At 44.0% G+C, this 18,409-nt stretch overlaps 1 protein-coding gene across 1 annotated transcript; it reads right to left on the bottom strand.

The window, feature by feature from the left end:
- Nucleotides 1–2,717: 2,717 nt before the first annotated feature.
- On the bottom strand, nt 2,718–3,605 carry LOC311341534 (uncharacterized protein; the record flags this gene model as incomplete). Its single annotated transcript, XM_084466363.1, has 1 exon — nt 2,718–3,605. The coding sequence occupies exon 1, from the start codon at nt 3,531–3,533 to the stop codon at nt 2,718–2,720; it is 816 nt and encodes a 271-aa protein (XP_084322489.1). The 5' UTR covers nt 3,534–3,605.
- Between the last annotated feature and the right edge of the window lie 14,804 nt (nt 3,606–18,409).

Raw genomic sequence — 18,409 nt, 5'->3', positions numbered from 1 at the left:
TAATAACCGGCGACGTTCTATAGGCTACATTATTACACGGCTACTTGCCGAAACGAAAAAATAACTTCACACGGTGTGTGAAGTTGTGTGAACCACGTGACTCCTCATTCTCAATTTGAGAATGAGGAGTCACGTGGTTTTTGGGGAGGGGAGGGGTTTGAGCCCATCCGCCATGCTGGTAGCACGGTTGCCAGGAGAAACGTTGTCAGAGCGGCATACAGACAGATGAGGAAACATAGACGCAGGAGAAATTACGATAGAAATAAATGGATAAGAATAAGGCGAAGGAAAAGGGTCCTTACAGGAACAAACTCACTACCAGCGCCAAGCAGAGGTATGAGGAGAAGCTGTCAGACTTAAACAACGTCGACCCATACGAGCTACCTGCAGCAGAATGGGACAGAGACCTGGACCTTTAACCACCTTGCACATATATGGACATAGTGAACTACTTGGTTTTTGGCATCAGTCAATATACGATGCAAGGATTTAAAAGCCATAAATCGCTAGAAAGCTATGAGACATTCTGCTGTGGTTGGGTGCAAGACCTGGCCATCTACAAGCCTCCAAACGCTCAAAACACTGTTGTACTGGCAAAGGTAAGTTGCTTCACCTTTTGAGTTTTATGCTAATACTAATGTGTTGTGAATACATTGCGTTGACCAAAGTGACAAAGTAATTTACCGCGATTGTTTCGTAAACACTAGATTGTAACGAGGTGTTCCATGCACACAAACGTTAGATTAACTTCCCACATGTTTTGCAGCTTGTTATGCTAATTTGATTTTAGCCCAATGAAACATACTAGGCATTGTGTGTCGGGGGCTTCGAAGTAGACAAACCAGTTCTGGTTAGGCTAGGGTAGTTAATGGTCTGGTTAGACTAAAGCAAGCCATTAACGGTGTGAACGAAAGGTCTGTGAGATTCAGGCTGCAGACAAATGTAAATCTGGAAAGCTGCATACAAATGGAAATAGGGGACTAGGCTGTAACTTGAAATAAAATGTGTCCCTTGTCTTCAAGGCTTTTTACTGTTTCTCTAATTTATTTACCTCTTGTATCTAACAGGTCATGCATTCACGACGGCTCTGCGATCCTCCACTCACCCCACGGGTCATCCTCACACCATCGGGGCAAGTGTGTTCGGCCCACTGTACATGCATGGCTGGTGTAGCGGAGTCGTGCACCCATGTCGGAGCCCTGCTGTTTATGGTCGATGCCTGTGTACGGTTAAAGGAGAAGGCCACAGTCACAGACGAACCGGCCTACTGGAAGCTGCCAAGCAGCATCAACAAGGTCCTGCCAGAGGTTGGCCAACGCATCAATTTCATATCTGCTGCAGCTACACGGAGGTCTCTAAACAGACGAATAGACGGTGAGACCCACAATAGTCCTACGCTGAGAACACGTCCAGCCAATGGCAAAACAGCCAATGACACACCGACACCAACACCGGAAGAGCTAGCAGTATTCTACTGGGAAATCAGCACGACAGGGACAAGATCAGCAATTTTGAGTGTGCTACCCGAATACTGCGATGAGTTCAGAGACCCTATTCGGCCCATCCGCTGCTTACAGTCTCTGGCTAATGGAAGCGGCCTTGATAGGAGTGACTTGCCTGCGCTGCAGAAGCACTGCCAGACCATAGGGAGCATTGCTGATGTGTCTGAGGAACAGGCAGTGCAGATAGAGAGAAGGACGAGGGGACAGCACAACTCATCACTTTGGTTTGCTGCACGGGCTGGAAGAATCACAGCCTCCTCAATGCATTGTGTTTATGCAACAGACATTAGTTCACCAGCACCCTCCACCATAAAGACGGTTTGTTATCCTACACGTGGGCCGGGAACAGCAGCCACCAGTTGGGGCATCAAACATGAGGAGACAGCGAGGCAGGCATACACTGCCCAAACAAAGGATCAGCGCACCGATCAACAAGTGGAAACTTGTGGGTTTTTTGTTAACCCGGCCTTCCCACAGGTAGGAGCATCGCCAGATGCCATTGTTACTTGCACTTGTTGTGGGAAAGGCTGCATAGAAGTGAAATGCCCCGCGAAGTACAAGGACAGCACAATCCTTGGTGCGTACTCATCAGATGACCGCAACTTCTGTCTGCATGCTGTTGATGGTCAGGTGCACCTCAAGAAGAACCACCAGTACTACACCCAGGTCCAGACCCAACTGTTTGTAACAGAGAGTGCCTACTGTGACTTTGTAGTGTGGACATTGAAGGACTGTGTGATTCTGCGCATAGCTCCAGACAAAACATTTTGGAATGCACGGCTTCAGAAGGCACAGGACTTCTTTGTGAAGGTGGCTCTCCCTGAACCTCCCAAGCATCACCTGGCCCCAGTGTGCTTCGTGAACTACAGCCACAGACCGTGGTGAAGAGGCCAAGGAATTGTACATCCATGCACATTTCTTTTTGATTTCTTTATTGCTATTTTTAAATGTTTATTTTTTAAATGCATATTCTTTTGCACTGTTTACTGTTTCAACCTTTTGAAATGTTGCACTGTCAATTTCTATTTTATTCAATTTATAGTTATATTTCTATTCTAACAGTTCTCAATAAATAATGTTACGCCATATCATGTTGTTTCAAGAATTTATTTCAACACGAAACCGTAAGGAGGCACTCAAACAACACTTTTACACATATTTGTTAAGGCACAGCAAACAGTGACAATCTTATCCAACAGCATTAGGTTTTCACCCTCACATTTGATGAGCATGTTCACAGGTACAGTGGAGTGTAAGAAGTTTGTTGCGCACAACACCAATCACCCTCTCAACATGAATCCTGAGATGTGCTATGGCCCTAGTCTCCTCCACATCTTTCGCATCCAGCTGTGCACGACCCCTTGTGAACGTAGGTACCTTAACTTCAGCACACATCATACCCACACTTTCCCTGATATTAAAGCCCCTATCTGCCAGCACAATGTCACCTGGCAACAGTTTGTTGAGGAAACCACTTTGCTCTGTTATACGTTTGACACTAGTGCGCCCACCCCACCCTTGGGATATGAAAGAAATTACACCCTTTAGGTGTAACGGTGTAATTAGGTACTTCATGGTGTATGCATGTTTATACTGAGAGAAAGTCTGTGCCCTTGCCAGTACATTTGAGGGTTTTTCAATAAACACCTCGAAACAATCCACAATGGCGGCTACATTTTTCCCGAACGATTCCACAAACTGGTGTGGCATACTCGTCAATAAACTGTCTCTGCTTGGCCAGTGCACTAATGGACACAGCCGTGCATACATCACTCCAAGGGTATGGTGAAAGGCATCACTGACTGTTGTCCTGTGTACCCGAAACAGATGGCTGATGTGCTTTACTGGCAGGTCTAGTCTGAGGCGCATTAGAGTCAACAGGACAAGCTGGAAGGGTGAGAGTTTCTTCATCCTACCTTGAGGCAGATATGGGGTGAGACTGCATAGAAGTGTCTGAAACATTACATAGCTTGCAAGTCCTGTGTAATACTTCACTATGTTATCATCACCACTCAGAAAGTTCTCATTCATCCGGTACTCATCAAGCTCCTCCTTCAGCTTTCTGTTTTCCTCCAAAAGACTGTTGATTACATCTCCTCTAGATGTGCAGATGTCCACATTCCAGGTCCTGTGCTGGGGATGGCGGTCGCTGGTCCTGTGCCGGGGATGGCGGCCGCTGCTCCTCTGTCGGGGATGGAGGCCGCTGCTCCTCTGTCGGGGATGGCGGCCGCTGCTCCTCTGTCGGGGATGGAGGGCGCTGCTCCTCTGTCGGGGATGGCGGCCGGTGCTCCTCTGTCGGGGATGGCGGCCGGTGCTCCTGTGCTGGGGATGGCGGCCGCTGCTCCTGTGCTGGGGATGGAGGCCGCTGCTCCTCTGTCGGGGATGGAGGCCGCTGCTCCTCTGTCGGGGATGGAGGCCGCTGCTCCTCTGTCGGGGATGGAGGCCGCTGCTCCTCTGTCGGGGATGGAGGCCGCTGCTCCTCTGTCGGGGATGGAGGCCGCTGCTCCTCTGTCGGGGATGGAGGCTGCTGCTCCTGATGCTCTGCCAGCGGTGGCACTTGCTCCTGGCGCTGGGTCCTGCTGCGCATTACATGGCGCTGATATCTCGCTCCATCTGTTGGCTTGACATCACTGTGGATGATGGTGTCCAGTCAGGGTGGTTCTCCACCATCTCATATGATGGTTTACCTAGAACAGAATAATTAGATTATGAAAACTCAATGTAATCAATGCTTTAATTACAATCAATGCTTTAATGCAATGTACAATGTACAATCAATGCTTTAATGCAATGTAATCAATGCTTTAAGCTTTTACAGAAAATGTGTTAGTTAAGCTCAAAACAATCATGGGAAACACTAATGTCATGAACTGAATCTCAACTAGTTTTGTTTAAAACAACAATGGTTGGGCCATCGAGCATTTTCTAAGAAGCAACAGTTTGTTAGGTAGCTAGCTAGTTGCTAAAAAACAACTTCAGATGCACTTCAGGGTTCGCACCAACATAAGGTACACTTCGTGGCTTTAAGAGACGACAACATAAACAAATTTAAAGACATTTTTAGAGAACGTACCTGAGTGAAAATGCAGAGAACACACTCTTATCGACTGGGGAATGTTATCGAAAGTAAGGTACTAAGTAAGTAAGGTAGATACTTGCTCTCCTAAGTGCGTTCTCCATTTAGGGAACCTAAAAAACTGTAGCCCACTGTTCTTACGGTTTCCTCGGCGATCGTGTGAGGCATTGGAGCAGTTTTTAACGCAGCAGTTGCTTCCAGGCATTGTTAAAACAGTAAAGAATTTCAACAACCTCCTCTGCTAGCAGCTACCGTGTCAACAATAACGCAAAGCTCAGCTGCACTCGGAGGGGCATACCTACCAACATGGCGGAAAGGGGGGGGGGCTTACACGGCTTACTGTGCCGTGACGTCATTCCTAAATGAGAACACAATTCGGTGTTTAGCTAGGCTAGTTGCACACGTCTTTTTTATGTAGACTAGCCTAGTCAAGGCCTGCGGTTCGATGAATACTTTTCTATTAGATGTAGGTACCCAATGTGTTCGCGTTATCCATACAGCATGGCCTTTTCATGCATTTTAATTGCCCATAGATAGGCTACACCAGCGGTCCCCAACCACCGGGCCATTCAGCTCTTAGCAGATCTTAGCTAGATTCCTGACCGGGCCTATGGCCGGCGGCGGAACCCCGACCGCGGAGCCCCCCGGCGGCGGAGCTAAGATCTGAATATTAGCCCCAGCTTGATGATTTGGATCTTAGATTATGGTTGGTGAAAAGTTTGGACCCCTGGGATACACTATCCATTGGAAATTGACACAGTTTCTCGTCGGTGAGTTCGCCTTAGCACTACAGGCATCATGCACTTAGCACGTGATCAGACCACCAGAGTTGTTGGTCGTAGCACATTGAGACTAGTGCCGCGGTCAGTCGACCGCCTATTTATTTTTGTTCTCCCGTCAAACGGCTCACTGTAAGTTCACCTCCGCACAAGTCTGTGCGCTGTGCGCGCCCTGCTGGTTAATCTGCTATCCTCTTTCTTCCCCCTCCCCCCGCCTTCACTGCTTTGATATGAAAAATGGCTGAGGCAGGTGAGTCCTCCGAATCAAGTCGAGTATTTCAGGCCAACTGGTAAAGGAGTGTCACGGCTTTCAAACACACGAACCATAAAGCCTATGGACGCCTCAGAACGGACTAGTCAACGCGCTGCGGCATCACTCGTGTGTGTGTGTGTGTGTGTGTGTGTGTGTGTGTGTGTGTGTGTGTGTGTGTGTGTGTGTGTGTGTGTGTGTGTGTGTGTGTGTGTGTGTGTGTGTGTGTGTGTGTGTGTGATTTCAAAGTAACAAACTCAAAGCCGATGCATGCGTCCAAAACTATTCGTTCAAAACCAAATAAACAACAAAAACAGCGTCCCTTATTCGCTTTAAATACTTTATTTACCGCGCCGTATTAATTCCCAAGTTTTGAAAAGAAAAGAAAGTATTTGAAGCGAATAAGCGACGACACACGCACGAACACACGTGCACGCACGTTCATTCACGCAAGCAGGCACCCACTACAACCTGGAGAGGCTGTAAATTATTTTAAAAATGATAATGGCTATAGACAATTTTTGACAGGTTACAAATTCTCCCAATTTACTTACAACAACCTCCTCTGCTAGCAGCTACCGTGTCAACAATAACGCAAAGCTCAGCTGCACTCGGAGGGGCATACCTACCAACATGGCGGAAAGGGGGGGGGGGCTTACACGGCTTACTGTGCCGTGACGTCATTCCTAAATGAGAACACAATTCGGTGTTTAGCTAGGCTAGTTGCACACGTCTTTTTTATGTAGACTAGCCTAGTCAAGGCCTGCGGTTCGATGAATACTTTTCTATTAGATGTAGGTACCCAATGTGTTCGCGTTATCCATACAGCATGGCCTTTTCATGCATTTTAATTGCCCATAGATAGGCTACACCAGCGGTCCCCAACCACCGGGCCATTCAGCTCTTAGCAGATCTTAGCTAGATTCCTGACCGGGCCTATGGCCGGCGGCGGAACCCCGACCGCGGAGCCCCCCGGCGGCGGAGCTAAGATCTGAATATTAGCCCCAGCTTGATGATTTGGATCTTAGATTATGGTTGGTGAAAAGTTTGGACCCCTGGGATACACTATCCATTGGAAATTGACACAGTTTCTCGTCGGTGAGTTCGCCTTAGCACTACAGGCATCATGCACTTAGCACGTGATCAGACCACCAGAGTTGTTGGTCGTAGCACATTGAGACTAGTGCCGCGGTCAGTCGACCGCCTATTTATTTTTGTTCTCCCGTCAAACGGCTCACTGTAAGTTCACCTCCGCACAAGTCTGTGCGCTGTGCGCGCCCTGCTGGTTAATCTGCTATCCTCTTTCTTCCCCCTCCCCCCGCCTTCACTGCTTTGATATGAAAAATGGCTGAGGCAGGTGAGTCCTCCGAATCAAGTCGAGTATTTCAGGCCAACTGGTAAAGGAGTGTCACGGCTTTCAAACACACGAACCATAAAGCCTATGGACGCCTCAGAACGGACTAGTCAACGCGCTGCGGCATCACTCGTGTGTGTGTGTGTGTGTGTGTGTGTGTGTGTGTGTGTGTGTGTGTGATTTCAAAGTAACAAACTCAAAGCCGATGCATGCGTCCAAAACTATTCGTTCAAAACCAAATAAACAACAAAAACAGCGTCCCTTATTCGCTTTAAATACTTTATTTACCGCGCCGTATTAATTCCCAAGTTTTGAAAAGAAAAGAAAGTATTTGAAGCGAATAAGCGACGACACACGCACGAACACACGTGCACGCACGTTCATTCACGCAAGCAGGCACCCACTACAACCTGGAGAGGCTGTAAATTATTTTAAAAATGATAATGGCTATAGACAATTTTTGACAGGTTACAAATTCTCCCAATTTACTTACTATTCCTCTGTACATATTTGTTTTTTCCTGCATTTTACAGATTTGTGAGGAGTTTTTCTGTATTACAAACACAGATCTACTCGGAACATTCAGAGCTGCTGTAGAAAAATATGCGCCCCTACTGCTGAGTTTGTACCGCGCCCGAAAAACAGTTTGGCAAGGATCTGAAGGAGATACTGAGAAAGCTTGATGATGAGGTGTGTGCACAGTACAGTACCAAACAATACTTCTGCCCAGATGAAATTCAATCTGTTGAATTACAATTAGTCTTGCTATTATTAGAGCTATCTTTCTGTTTTTTCTTTTTTTCTTTGAGACCACCAACATCGTCGGCAAGGAAGCAGCCATGAAAGGACTTCCTGTGTTCCTGCGTGAAGATCCTAATCTACTTTTCAAGCAGTGTCTTGTAAGTATTAATGGTCATTAATATAAATTTTACAAGCATAGAGATACAATTGTAAAATGAAGATACTGTAATTGAAAATACTAGAAAATCTGAAAGTTTATTTCTGTTTCGCCCTCGGACTGCTTGAGAGAGGGAAGGGAAGTTAATTGCCTGTCTTATATAAAAGCTTATTGGTTGTGAAGTGAGTCCCTCTAGCACATTTGACAGGGGTTCAGGTTATACCATGAGGAAGATGCTGCTCTGATATACAGGTTGTTGTCGGCAGATGTTAGACCAAGGCTACCTGCTTTGGCTAGAACTAGGGGGCTAGATCACAGCCATATCACTCACCACCTGTCAGGTCATTCTTTTGATACTAGTGATTAGGTCTAGGCCTCTACAGGCTACAAGCTATTATTTTTCTTACAGTCCGAGTCAAATGTTCTGGGCCACATAACTACAAGGGTGATATACTCTTCTACATTGGGTTAGAACCATTTCCTTGGTTTTGTGGACATTACAGGTTATGCTGGTGAGCTGGCACGCATCTCACAGGGGTGAATTATACCATAGATTATAGATAGATAGATTATACCATGAGGGAAGATGCTTTTATTGAGCTGGCTCCTCTTTGCTCTTTTATCTGTTTAAATGTGCGCTATGCATGATGGTGGAAGTTCAGTTTGTATTATTTGTTTAAATTTCTTGGTTGATGCTTTTGCCCAACAGAACGTAGAGTAGGTTTAAAGTTTAGGATCACTTTGAATGTTCTTGTTTTCAATGGAAACACACATGAGTTATCCTGCATAGGAAATATAGGAGACCAAATCCTGTCTTTATTAATTTTTTCCAGATTCATATGGCGGTTTTATCATGGTAAACTAGCTCATTGTCAGGTGTTTAACAGCGACACACACTCAGAGACAGTAAAGAAAGACGGGTCCGAGCTGCTACGCGCGTTTGATGTGCTCTCACCGTTCTCATGCACACAATTGTTTTTTTAATACATAAATTAAAGGCTTGCGGTTTGTCCACGATGCGGCCTATATGCGGGAAATTACGGTAGTGTAGTTTACATAGTTTTCATAGTTATCAGCCTACGTGCTGCTGAGAAGACCAGAGTTTTTTTACAACACCCTCAGGGGTCGCATAGCTATTGGATCATGAGGAGATATTAGCTGAATGCTAGGAAATGTTATTTGTTTAAAGGTCCCATGGCATGCTATTTTATGGATGCTTTAATAAAGGTGTTAGTGGGCCCCTAATATAGTACTTGAAGACGTTTAAGGAATTCAGCCTTGGTGCAGAGTTACAGCCACTACAAGCCAGTCCCACAATGAGCTCTCCACAAACGTGCCGTTTTTAGAGGCTGGTTAAGGTGGAGGGTGGGGGTGTGGCCCTGAGCAGCTTGCAGCCACGGTACCATGCGCTAGTGTTTACAGTGGAACACTGAACACTCCGGGTGCTCCGGCGGGAGTCCTGGAGCTCTATATCTAAATAATATCATATTATATTTAGATATCTATATAATATATATTATCATGGTCAAAAGCTGTTTGCGCCTCCGTATGATATTATGAATCTCAAACGACTGCGACGGGTTCTCAGATGCCTCTGGTTCTTCCACTTCCACGTCAATATTAAGTAGGCTACAGACTCAACGGAGAAATTAAATGGAGGAGAAGGGGATTGTTGCCCGCGATTGTTGCCCGGGGTTGTCTGCGTCGGGTTGGTTGAGAAGGAATTGGGAACCGCGACATGGAGGAGAAAAGGATTGTTGCCCAGGATTGTCCGTCGGAGCCCCGCGGAACGCTGGCCGCCCCCGGGGCTGCCCGCCCAGCCCTGCTGCCACGGCAGCGGTCCGTCTGAGCCCCGCTGCCCGCTGGCCACCCCCGGGGCTACCTGCTGAACGCTGGCCAACCCCGGGGCTGCCCGCCCAGCCCCACTGCCCGCTACAGCGGGGCTCCGACGGACAATCCTAGGAAACAATCCTTTTTTCCTCCATGTCGCGGTTCCCAATTCCTCAACCAACCCGACGTAGTCTAGTCTTTTCACCAAATGGGAGCTACATGCAAGCTTGTGTTATTGTGTTGCATGTTATGCGCCATGAAGGCCGCCTCATACCTCCGGATCTGGACGAAATTTGTCCGTCCGTACTAAACGTTGTCTCCGGGACTACCCTTCATACCTCCGTCCGGTTTCAGTGTTATGGATGTTACGCAAAACAACCTCTAGAGGGCAGTGACTGTCGTGTATAAAATGACCGGCAATCGCAAACATGGTATCTGTAGAGGAGATGATTATGCTCTGTGTCATCCGGCACAAAGTGTACGTGGAGGTGGCATGTGGCACCCCTCACCAACCTGCAGATTCTCTGCTCAAAATTTAAATCCAAAAAAGTTTTATTGGCATAAAAAATATACATTTGCATTGCCAAAGCAGGTGTACAATAAAATTATAAGGTCAAGTATATAGTATAATATAAGTATAAAACGTTAAATACAAAATATATATATATATCAGTTATTATAGGCCTACTACTCTCGTGGTTGGGACTTCTGCCTCTACTGCCGCCTCGATCTCCGGTGGTAGTGCTCCGGTTTGTCCGGAGCACTCCGGATTCGTAAGCTCAGAGGCGACGGACCCACTGACGGACGACCTCCAGGACCAGACAAAAGCGTCCGTATCCGTATTTACCGTAGGGTGTGAATGGGCCTTTACACCAACAGCGGAACGGTTATCCAAATAACAAAGAACACTTGCGTTACAGTGTGTATTCACACTAGGGGTGTGAACGGGTACACGTGTACACATGTAACCGGTTAGTAAATCATAACCGTTTAGGAAAAATCAGTAAACGAAAACCGAAAAAAAAAAAAAATCAAAATCTTCAATCAAAATTAACATGTACTATTTATTTAGAGATTAATAAAGCTACAAATGTTCCACTTTGACAACGTTAATGTGCTAAGAAATGCACGTGATAAATGTTGGATAACTGACCACCGTGCATTACGTCATGTAACACGTGACGTAAGTTTCACTCCCCCCCCCCCCACCCTTTCCGCCATGTTGGAAGGTACGCCCCTCCGAGTGCAGCTGAGCTTTGCGTTATTGTTGACACGGTAGCTGCTAGCAGAGGAGGTTGTTGAAATTCTGTACTGTTTTAACAATGCCTGGAAATAACTGCTGCGTTAAAAACTGCTTCAATGTGGGTTACAGTTTGTCAGGTTCCCTAAATGGACAATGCAGTTGTCCCACACTACAAGATTTTTTAATCTTATGTGATTTTTGAGTCGGATGTACACCACACACATAAAGAGAATCTCAGCCCATTTCTTGCTCTCCGATCGTAAATACAAATACATGAGATTCGAACACAAGACGGAACACCACACACGGACAATCTAGTCCGATCATCGCCCGCTGCAGGGCCGTGGAGGTAGAACTAGAGCAACTCGCGTCAACAGTGAAGATGGATCAGCGTCTTTTGACAGCAGTGGTTTCCGCGGTGCTTATGCTTACATAATATCAGAGAATATCCGCGTCAGTTCGGCCACGGCGCAATTAATGAATAAAGATCATAAACTGAATGGCTGTGCAAGTGTTGTGAGACACGGCTGCGAACCGGCAACTTAAAACAAAGTAGTGCCGGTTTGGTTCCGTGCCGTGCCGCTGCCGTATCCAGTGGAATAGCCTACATTGACTATAATGGTTTCTAATGTCTTCTTGTGTTCTCTGCATTTTCACTAGGACCCTTTTCCTTCGCCTTATTCTTCTCCATTTATTTCTATCTCGTAATGTCTTCTGCGTCTCTATGTTGCGTATTTCCTCATGTCTCTATGCCGCTCGGACAACGTTGCCCCTGGCAACCGATAGCCGTGGATGCCATCATGGCGGACGGGCTCAAACCCCTCCCCTCCCCTTCCCAAAAATCACATGACTCCTCATTCTCAATAGCGCGACTGCGGCCCACTTAAAAAAAAAAAAAACAACGGTTAACCGTGTACATGAAAAAAAAGGGGTCGTGTAACCGTTTACAATTTTTTGTAACCGTTCACACCCCTAATTCACACACACACATTTGGCGCTCGCACGGTCCTAGCTCATTGTCTCATTGGCGGGCCAAATTCTCTGGGCGGGCCAAGCAGAGAAAGGGGAGGTAACATGGCCCCATATGACGTCATATGGGGCCGGAAGCCAAATCGAAGCGTTTCAGTGATCCTTTTTTCGAAGACGGCGCAAGATAGCTACTTCTCGGTTTACACCTAACGAAATTTTTAGCTACTGGGGGACCAGTAGCTAAAATGTTAGACTTAATGTTAGAAAACCTCAAAGTGAAAATTTTTAAATGGCTTATAATTCATAGCGCTCCTTTTTAGGTATAGGCCCATTTGATTGTTGTTTCTGCTGATCAGGTGCACCAACCCATTGCAGCAGCAAATTTGATGATGGAGGTGTGATTGCTGCTCTGCAGCGGGTGCATCACATAGCCCTGGGCAGAGCCGTATATAGAGAGAGTTCTGCCAACTGAAATCATGGGTGCCATCTTGTAGACCCAAGTCAGTCTGCCAATGGAACGAAGATGGGATGTTGTATTAGACAATCTTTAATATCTTTACTTCTTACACTATATAGCGTATAATACATTCTGAATGTTTGCATTCAGAGATGGTTCATCTTCAGTCCGTTTCGTTTGGTGGGTCTGCTGGGCGGTGTTGGTGGGGTAAAGACGAACAGTGTTGGGATGGAATTTGGCTTGAGCTTCCATCAGCTCTGTGACTCTAACTGTGTCTCATCGAAGTGGTCCTACAAACGGAGTCAGACATTTTAATGCAATTTCAAAGAGAAAGTAAATGATGGTAATGGATTTTCACAGAATGGCATCTAACCAATGCATAGTTATTGCATGGATTACATAAGCGCTTTGGCACCATGCTGTTTGCACTAGACTCTAGACAAGAGTAACATAAATCTCTCCAGCAAACATGAACTGACCATGTATTATCTGTAACTCGAGAAATAGCTGACCAAGCAATGCTGCAAAAGGGCATTTGTTTGCAATATATCCACATGATTTCCGTGCAAAGTTAATCACAATCTTTCTGACATGCATGAACATAAACAAAGACAATGCAGCCGGTGTTTTGAAAGAATACAGGGTAAAATGCGACAGTGCAGAAAGATAGCACGTCAAGTAGGCTAGCTTTGCAATGATGTAGTATTAATAGTTGTCATTATTCTAAAAATTGCATAGATTTTCACAGAATGGCATCTAACCAGTGCATACTTATGCATAAAAGAGCCTGGTGGAAAAATACAGACGGCAGATACAGGTTGTTTGTCCCGGAGTTCAGTGCTTGCATTAGCATAAAAAAGGCGCAAAGAGCTAGCGAGCATCGTGTAGCTTAACACTACTAGGCTAAGTTCAAATCAAATTCACTTTGGTTAGTACTTTTTTGCATGCCATGAATTGATGGGGTACAATAATATTTTCCAAATGTGTTTTCTTTACAAAGTCCATGATAGAAATGTTCTTACCTCACACAACAAGGAAAGATTATTCGGCTTCCAGTTCATCCTTCTGACCCTCTGCTCCCACAATTTCCTCCTAGTAGGGTCCTGAGGGAAATGATGCAGACGTTTACCACGTCCGGGCCTTAGAGAGCAACCATAGGCTACACAACACGACATTTTCTTTCGAAAAGTAATGATATTACAGATATATATTCCTCTCTTGTAAGTTGTCGCACTTGCCTTGATAGCATGGTAATGACGATTGATTAATGTTTGGTCTGTAAGATGGCGTACAAAAAAACAAAAAAACACGTGACTACCTTTGAACCAATCCACGACAGAATTGTCCTGAACGTTCTAAACAGAGTTGGCGGAACTCTCTCTATATACGGCTCTGGCCCTGGGAAGAACTTGTGCTGAGGGATAGTGGATGTCACATATTCTACTCTGGCCACCTGTGATCGGTTCTTTTAAGCAATCTTACACAAGATGGCGTTCTTGAATGTCATTGGTACGCAAAGCACAGCCGTAGGAACGAGGCGCTTGCGCCGAGTTCCGAAGTCCTGTGCTTCAACTACCAATAATGACATTCAAGAACACCATCGAGTGTAAGATTGCAAATCAATAACACAAACCTTCATCTTCATTATCAACAATATTGTAAAATGTTTTCATATTGTGGGTTAATTTGCCCTCAAATTCAAGCTTTCTGCCCGAGTTCATCTCCATCAGAAAATAGTTCCTATAGTAAAAGCGCCTCGTTCTTACTGCGCAAGTGAAACAATAACAGTTGAACGTTGTTATGGAAACTAGGCTCATGAAAGTAGTTTCAGCTAGTTAGCGTAGCGATACTTTCTGTAATTAGGCACATTATTTTTGTCCGTTCTTTCACCAGGCAGTTAAACACACTCTAGAATGGGAATTGACCAATCAGAGTGCTTGCTTAAACTTGTGTGTTATTGAATACCACATTAAGTCAGCTTTACAAATTTTTCCCATGGACAGCACCAGATAGGCTTGAATGACGGGGATATGGATCAGTATACACCGGAATGGTCCTTCAACAACAAAGCTAAAATGACAGACAACTTCATATTGGATATGACAATCCAATTTGAGATGCCTGGCTCCCTACAAGACATGTAGTATGTGATGTGAGTTTGAATTGAAAATCATATTTCTTAATGTCCTCAAACAGGAAACTGATCCAGATGACGTGGCTGCCAAGGGAGTCACTGTGGGAATTCTGTATGTCCTGTGTGGCTGAAGCCTCATCCCCCAAGATCCAAAACATTGCACTCATCTTAGAGGAATCCATAGTAGTAAAGGACCTTCCGGATACTCCCATGGCCTACCTTCTCGGCCTCCTTTATGCACTCAATATTTCCTATCCGGAGGACCTTAAGTACACCTTTGAAACACGTGTTCCTGGATAATGGCCCAAAATGCTCTGTGTGCGATCTCTAAAGAAAAAGCTTTGTCTTGTCTAAACGTTGCAAAAAGAAAAGTGAAATAAAGAAACAGGTTTTCCCTCTTGGAGTCAGCTCTGATTAGCAGCTGTGAAATTTGACAAGTTCACATAATTGTTTTGTGTTGTGTTCTCAGACTAATTGCTGGTTAATAACTCAGAAGTTTGTAAAATGTGTGTTACACCCATTTGTAAGTTATGTAGTTATTTCTAATAAGGCAACGTGAAATTTGACATTGATTTATTTTATTTATATTTTTCTACATTGATTGTTCTAGCAAAATGTTAATGCAGAATGTATTTTCAAGTTAGACCTGTGAAGCCATAGGTGTCAAGACAGCTGTGAATGACATGTTATGTGAATTTTAACAGAACTTTTTCATGTTAATTCTCTTGATGCCCATAGTCATCTCTGACCAGCAGCTGGCAAACTAATGTTTGAAGTGTTTATCACACATTTTATTGTTTTAAATTGTATTTTAGATGCATCTGAGCAGGGATTATTGTTCTAGCATAAGTGTAACTGCCGAATGTTTTTGAAGTTATACCTGAATATTTGGCCATATTGTTGAATTTGAAATTCACACTTTGATCACTGACTAGCAGCTGTGAATGACATGTCATGTGAAATTTAACACTGAACTTTTTCATGTTAATTCTCTTGATGCCCATAGTCATCTCTGACCAGCAGCTGGCAAACTAATGTTTTAAGTGTTTATCAAGTGAAGAATGGGGAGATCGCACACTAGGGCTGAGAAGTTCCAAAAGTTTTTTAAAAGCCGAAACAACAATTACAGGACACATAAACAAGGGGAAACGTTTCGGGTCTAGCCCTTCATCCGTGTTCCTTGTACGTGATGCGTCACAGGGCGCAGCGGCCTTTTATAGGCTCGCCTGCCAATCACCCCAAGACACATGAGTGTGTTTGGGGTCACAGTGTATCCAAATCACCAAAGTTACACCACAGGTACTATAATATCATTATATACAAACATGTACAGGAGATATAACATTTGTATACAGAAACAGTCACATTTTAATAGTGATACCATATTTAAATTTAAATTAAAAAAATATATATCAGGACACCACAACAATTTAGGCTTATTAAATACAAGTTGTAGATGCTAACGGTATTATCTTTGGTTTTACACCGCACTTATTTAACATGCCCTGCAAATGTATAAATCAGTGTTCGAATTACGTGGGAGCCAGAGGGAACCGAGCTTCCAAAAAGGCAAAGTCCAAAAACTGAGGGGTCTCATATCTGAAGGTGTCTGCCATATTTGGCATTGTAATTTCATCTTAAACAACACTCATCCATCCCCGTGCAGTCTCTTACCATTAAAGATGTTAGATTAAAATATAGGCTAGCCTACTATACGTCACGTAGACTGACTCATTTCACGGATTCCTGTGAGACCGGGTTGCCTTAATTACATCGGTCGCATTTGTCAGGTGAAAACTAATGTCAAGGGAAAGAGGCGGTGGTTGAAAAAAGTATTTCGATCGCTTATTAAGTTCACTCGTGGCGTGTAATGATTTATAGTATCATTTCCTTAATTTAGAAGACAGTTAAAAAATAATAATTAAAAAATAATAATTATAAAAAAAAGATATAAAAAAAAAAAAAATTCTGACAAAAAATTATATATAAAAAAAAAATTATATAATTTTTTTTTTTTTAATTAAAATTATAATTTAAAAAAATAATAAAAAAAATTGGACCTGCGCACAAATGGTTTTTTGGATCTGCGCGCGCATCTTTTTTTTGACATGCGCACGCGCATCTTTTTTTGGATCTGCGCGTGCATCTTTTTTTTGACATGCGCACGCGCATCTTTTTTTTGACATGCGCGCGCAGGTCCAAAAAAAGATGCGCGTGCGCATGTCCAAATAATGTCCAAAAAAGATGCGCGCGCAGGTCCAAAAAAAAACATTTGTGCGCAGGTCCAATTTTTTTGAAATTATTATTTTTTTTTTAATTTATAATTTTTTTTTTTTTTTTTTTTATAGAATTTTTTTTATAGAATTTTTTTTTTATAGAATTTTTTTTTATATAGAATTTTTTATATATATATTTTTTTTTATATATATTTTTTTTAATATCTTTTTTTAAATCTGTTTTTATATATATTTATATATATTTTTATAATTATTATTTTTTAATTATTTAATAATAGGTAAGACCGCACGGGGATGGATAATGAGCGTTGTTTAAGATGAAATTACATTGCCAAATATGACACCTTCAAATATATGAGAGACCCCCTCAGTTTTTTGACTTTGTTGCCTTTTTGGGAGCTTGGTTCCCTCTGGCTCCCACGTAATTCGATTTATACATTTCAGAGCTGCCAACTTGCACGGTGCACCGTGTGACACACGTTTTTGCCTGCTTACACACGCCACACAACTCCAATTTCTCACGGCCAAAAAAACAAAAAACACCCCCCCCCCCCCCCCCCCTCAATCCCGATCGTCGGTCCGTCCGTCCCCCAATCACGATCGCCCCCCCCCCCCCCCCCCCCAGTCAACATTTAAGCCCAGTTCAGACCAAAGATTCGCGACGCAACTCGCAACGAGACGGGCTGAGACGTTCTAAAAACGGGGCAGTTCACACTGCTGCACCGGGCGGCAACGGCAGGTGGTCTCCCTAGCAACTGTGAACGCTCTGGCACAGCTGAGAGCCGCATCAGCATCACTTCCATCCTGCTAAAAAGTAACCTAACTTAGGTTTGCGATTAGTTTTATTTTGGTTGAGAGTAGGCGAGTTGCTGTGTTTCGCCATTCTCCACTACTTCTGCATTGTAGTAATTCGCTGGAGCTTAGTTTGTTTAGATCCCGCTAGTTGGATACATTGCATTCTTTCGTAGTGGCGACTTCTCGACTGCAAGGGAAGCTCGGCTTCCCCTAAAATTCCCCGAAAATTAAATGGTCAGATATATACTGTTGTGTTAACATTTCATTGATTGCGTTAGAACACGTCCATCTCGAAGACGAGTTCGTTCAGAATCAGGTGCTTATCGCAGGTCGACTGACTCGATGTCCTTCTCATACACTTACGTGTTTAATTTGCGTGTGTTTAGACAGATGGGCGTGCACACACACGCGCACCAAGCATCACCCGCATTCATTCATTATTTTAAACACTCACTCGCGGTAAAACTGTTTTCTCACGATCAAATACTCATCAATTTACCGCTGTATCAGCTGTTCTTTCCCAAATCATTTAACCAATCATTTAGGCCTACCCTAAAACTAGATTTTGTTTTGGAAGCCTGGAATATACTTTCTCGAATGTATTATTGTTATTATTATTATTATTTTAACGCATGGCATAGTTTACTATACTTCATTCATGTTCATTCATGCAGCCCTATGGAAAAAAAAATGTTTCCACAATCCACACGCTATTTCTATGCAGTTTCACACGTATGCATAATCTTTGACATCATAATATTTAACATGCAAGTGTAGTGGTGCCTGGTTGCTGCGGGGGAAAATCAGCTTTGCGCCGGGTGCAAACTAGCAACGACACATGCGTCGGTGTAGAAAGTTGAAGGAAACAGAAGAAGGGCCCTATCT

Source organism: Micromesistius poutassou (assembly GCF_964030765.1).
Source record: "Micromesistius poutassou genome assembly, chromosome: 4".
Taxonomy (NCBI): domain Eukaryota; kingdom Metazoa; phylum Chordata; class Actinopteri; order Gadiformes; family Gadidae; genus Micromesistius; species Micromesistius poutassou.
The sequence above is the reverse complement of the archived record's forward strand: the minus strand, read 5'-3'. Positions and strand labels throughout refer to the sequence as shown.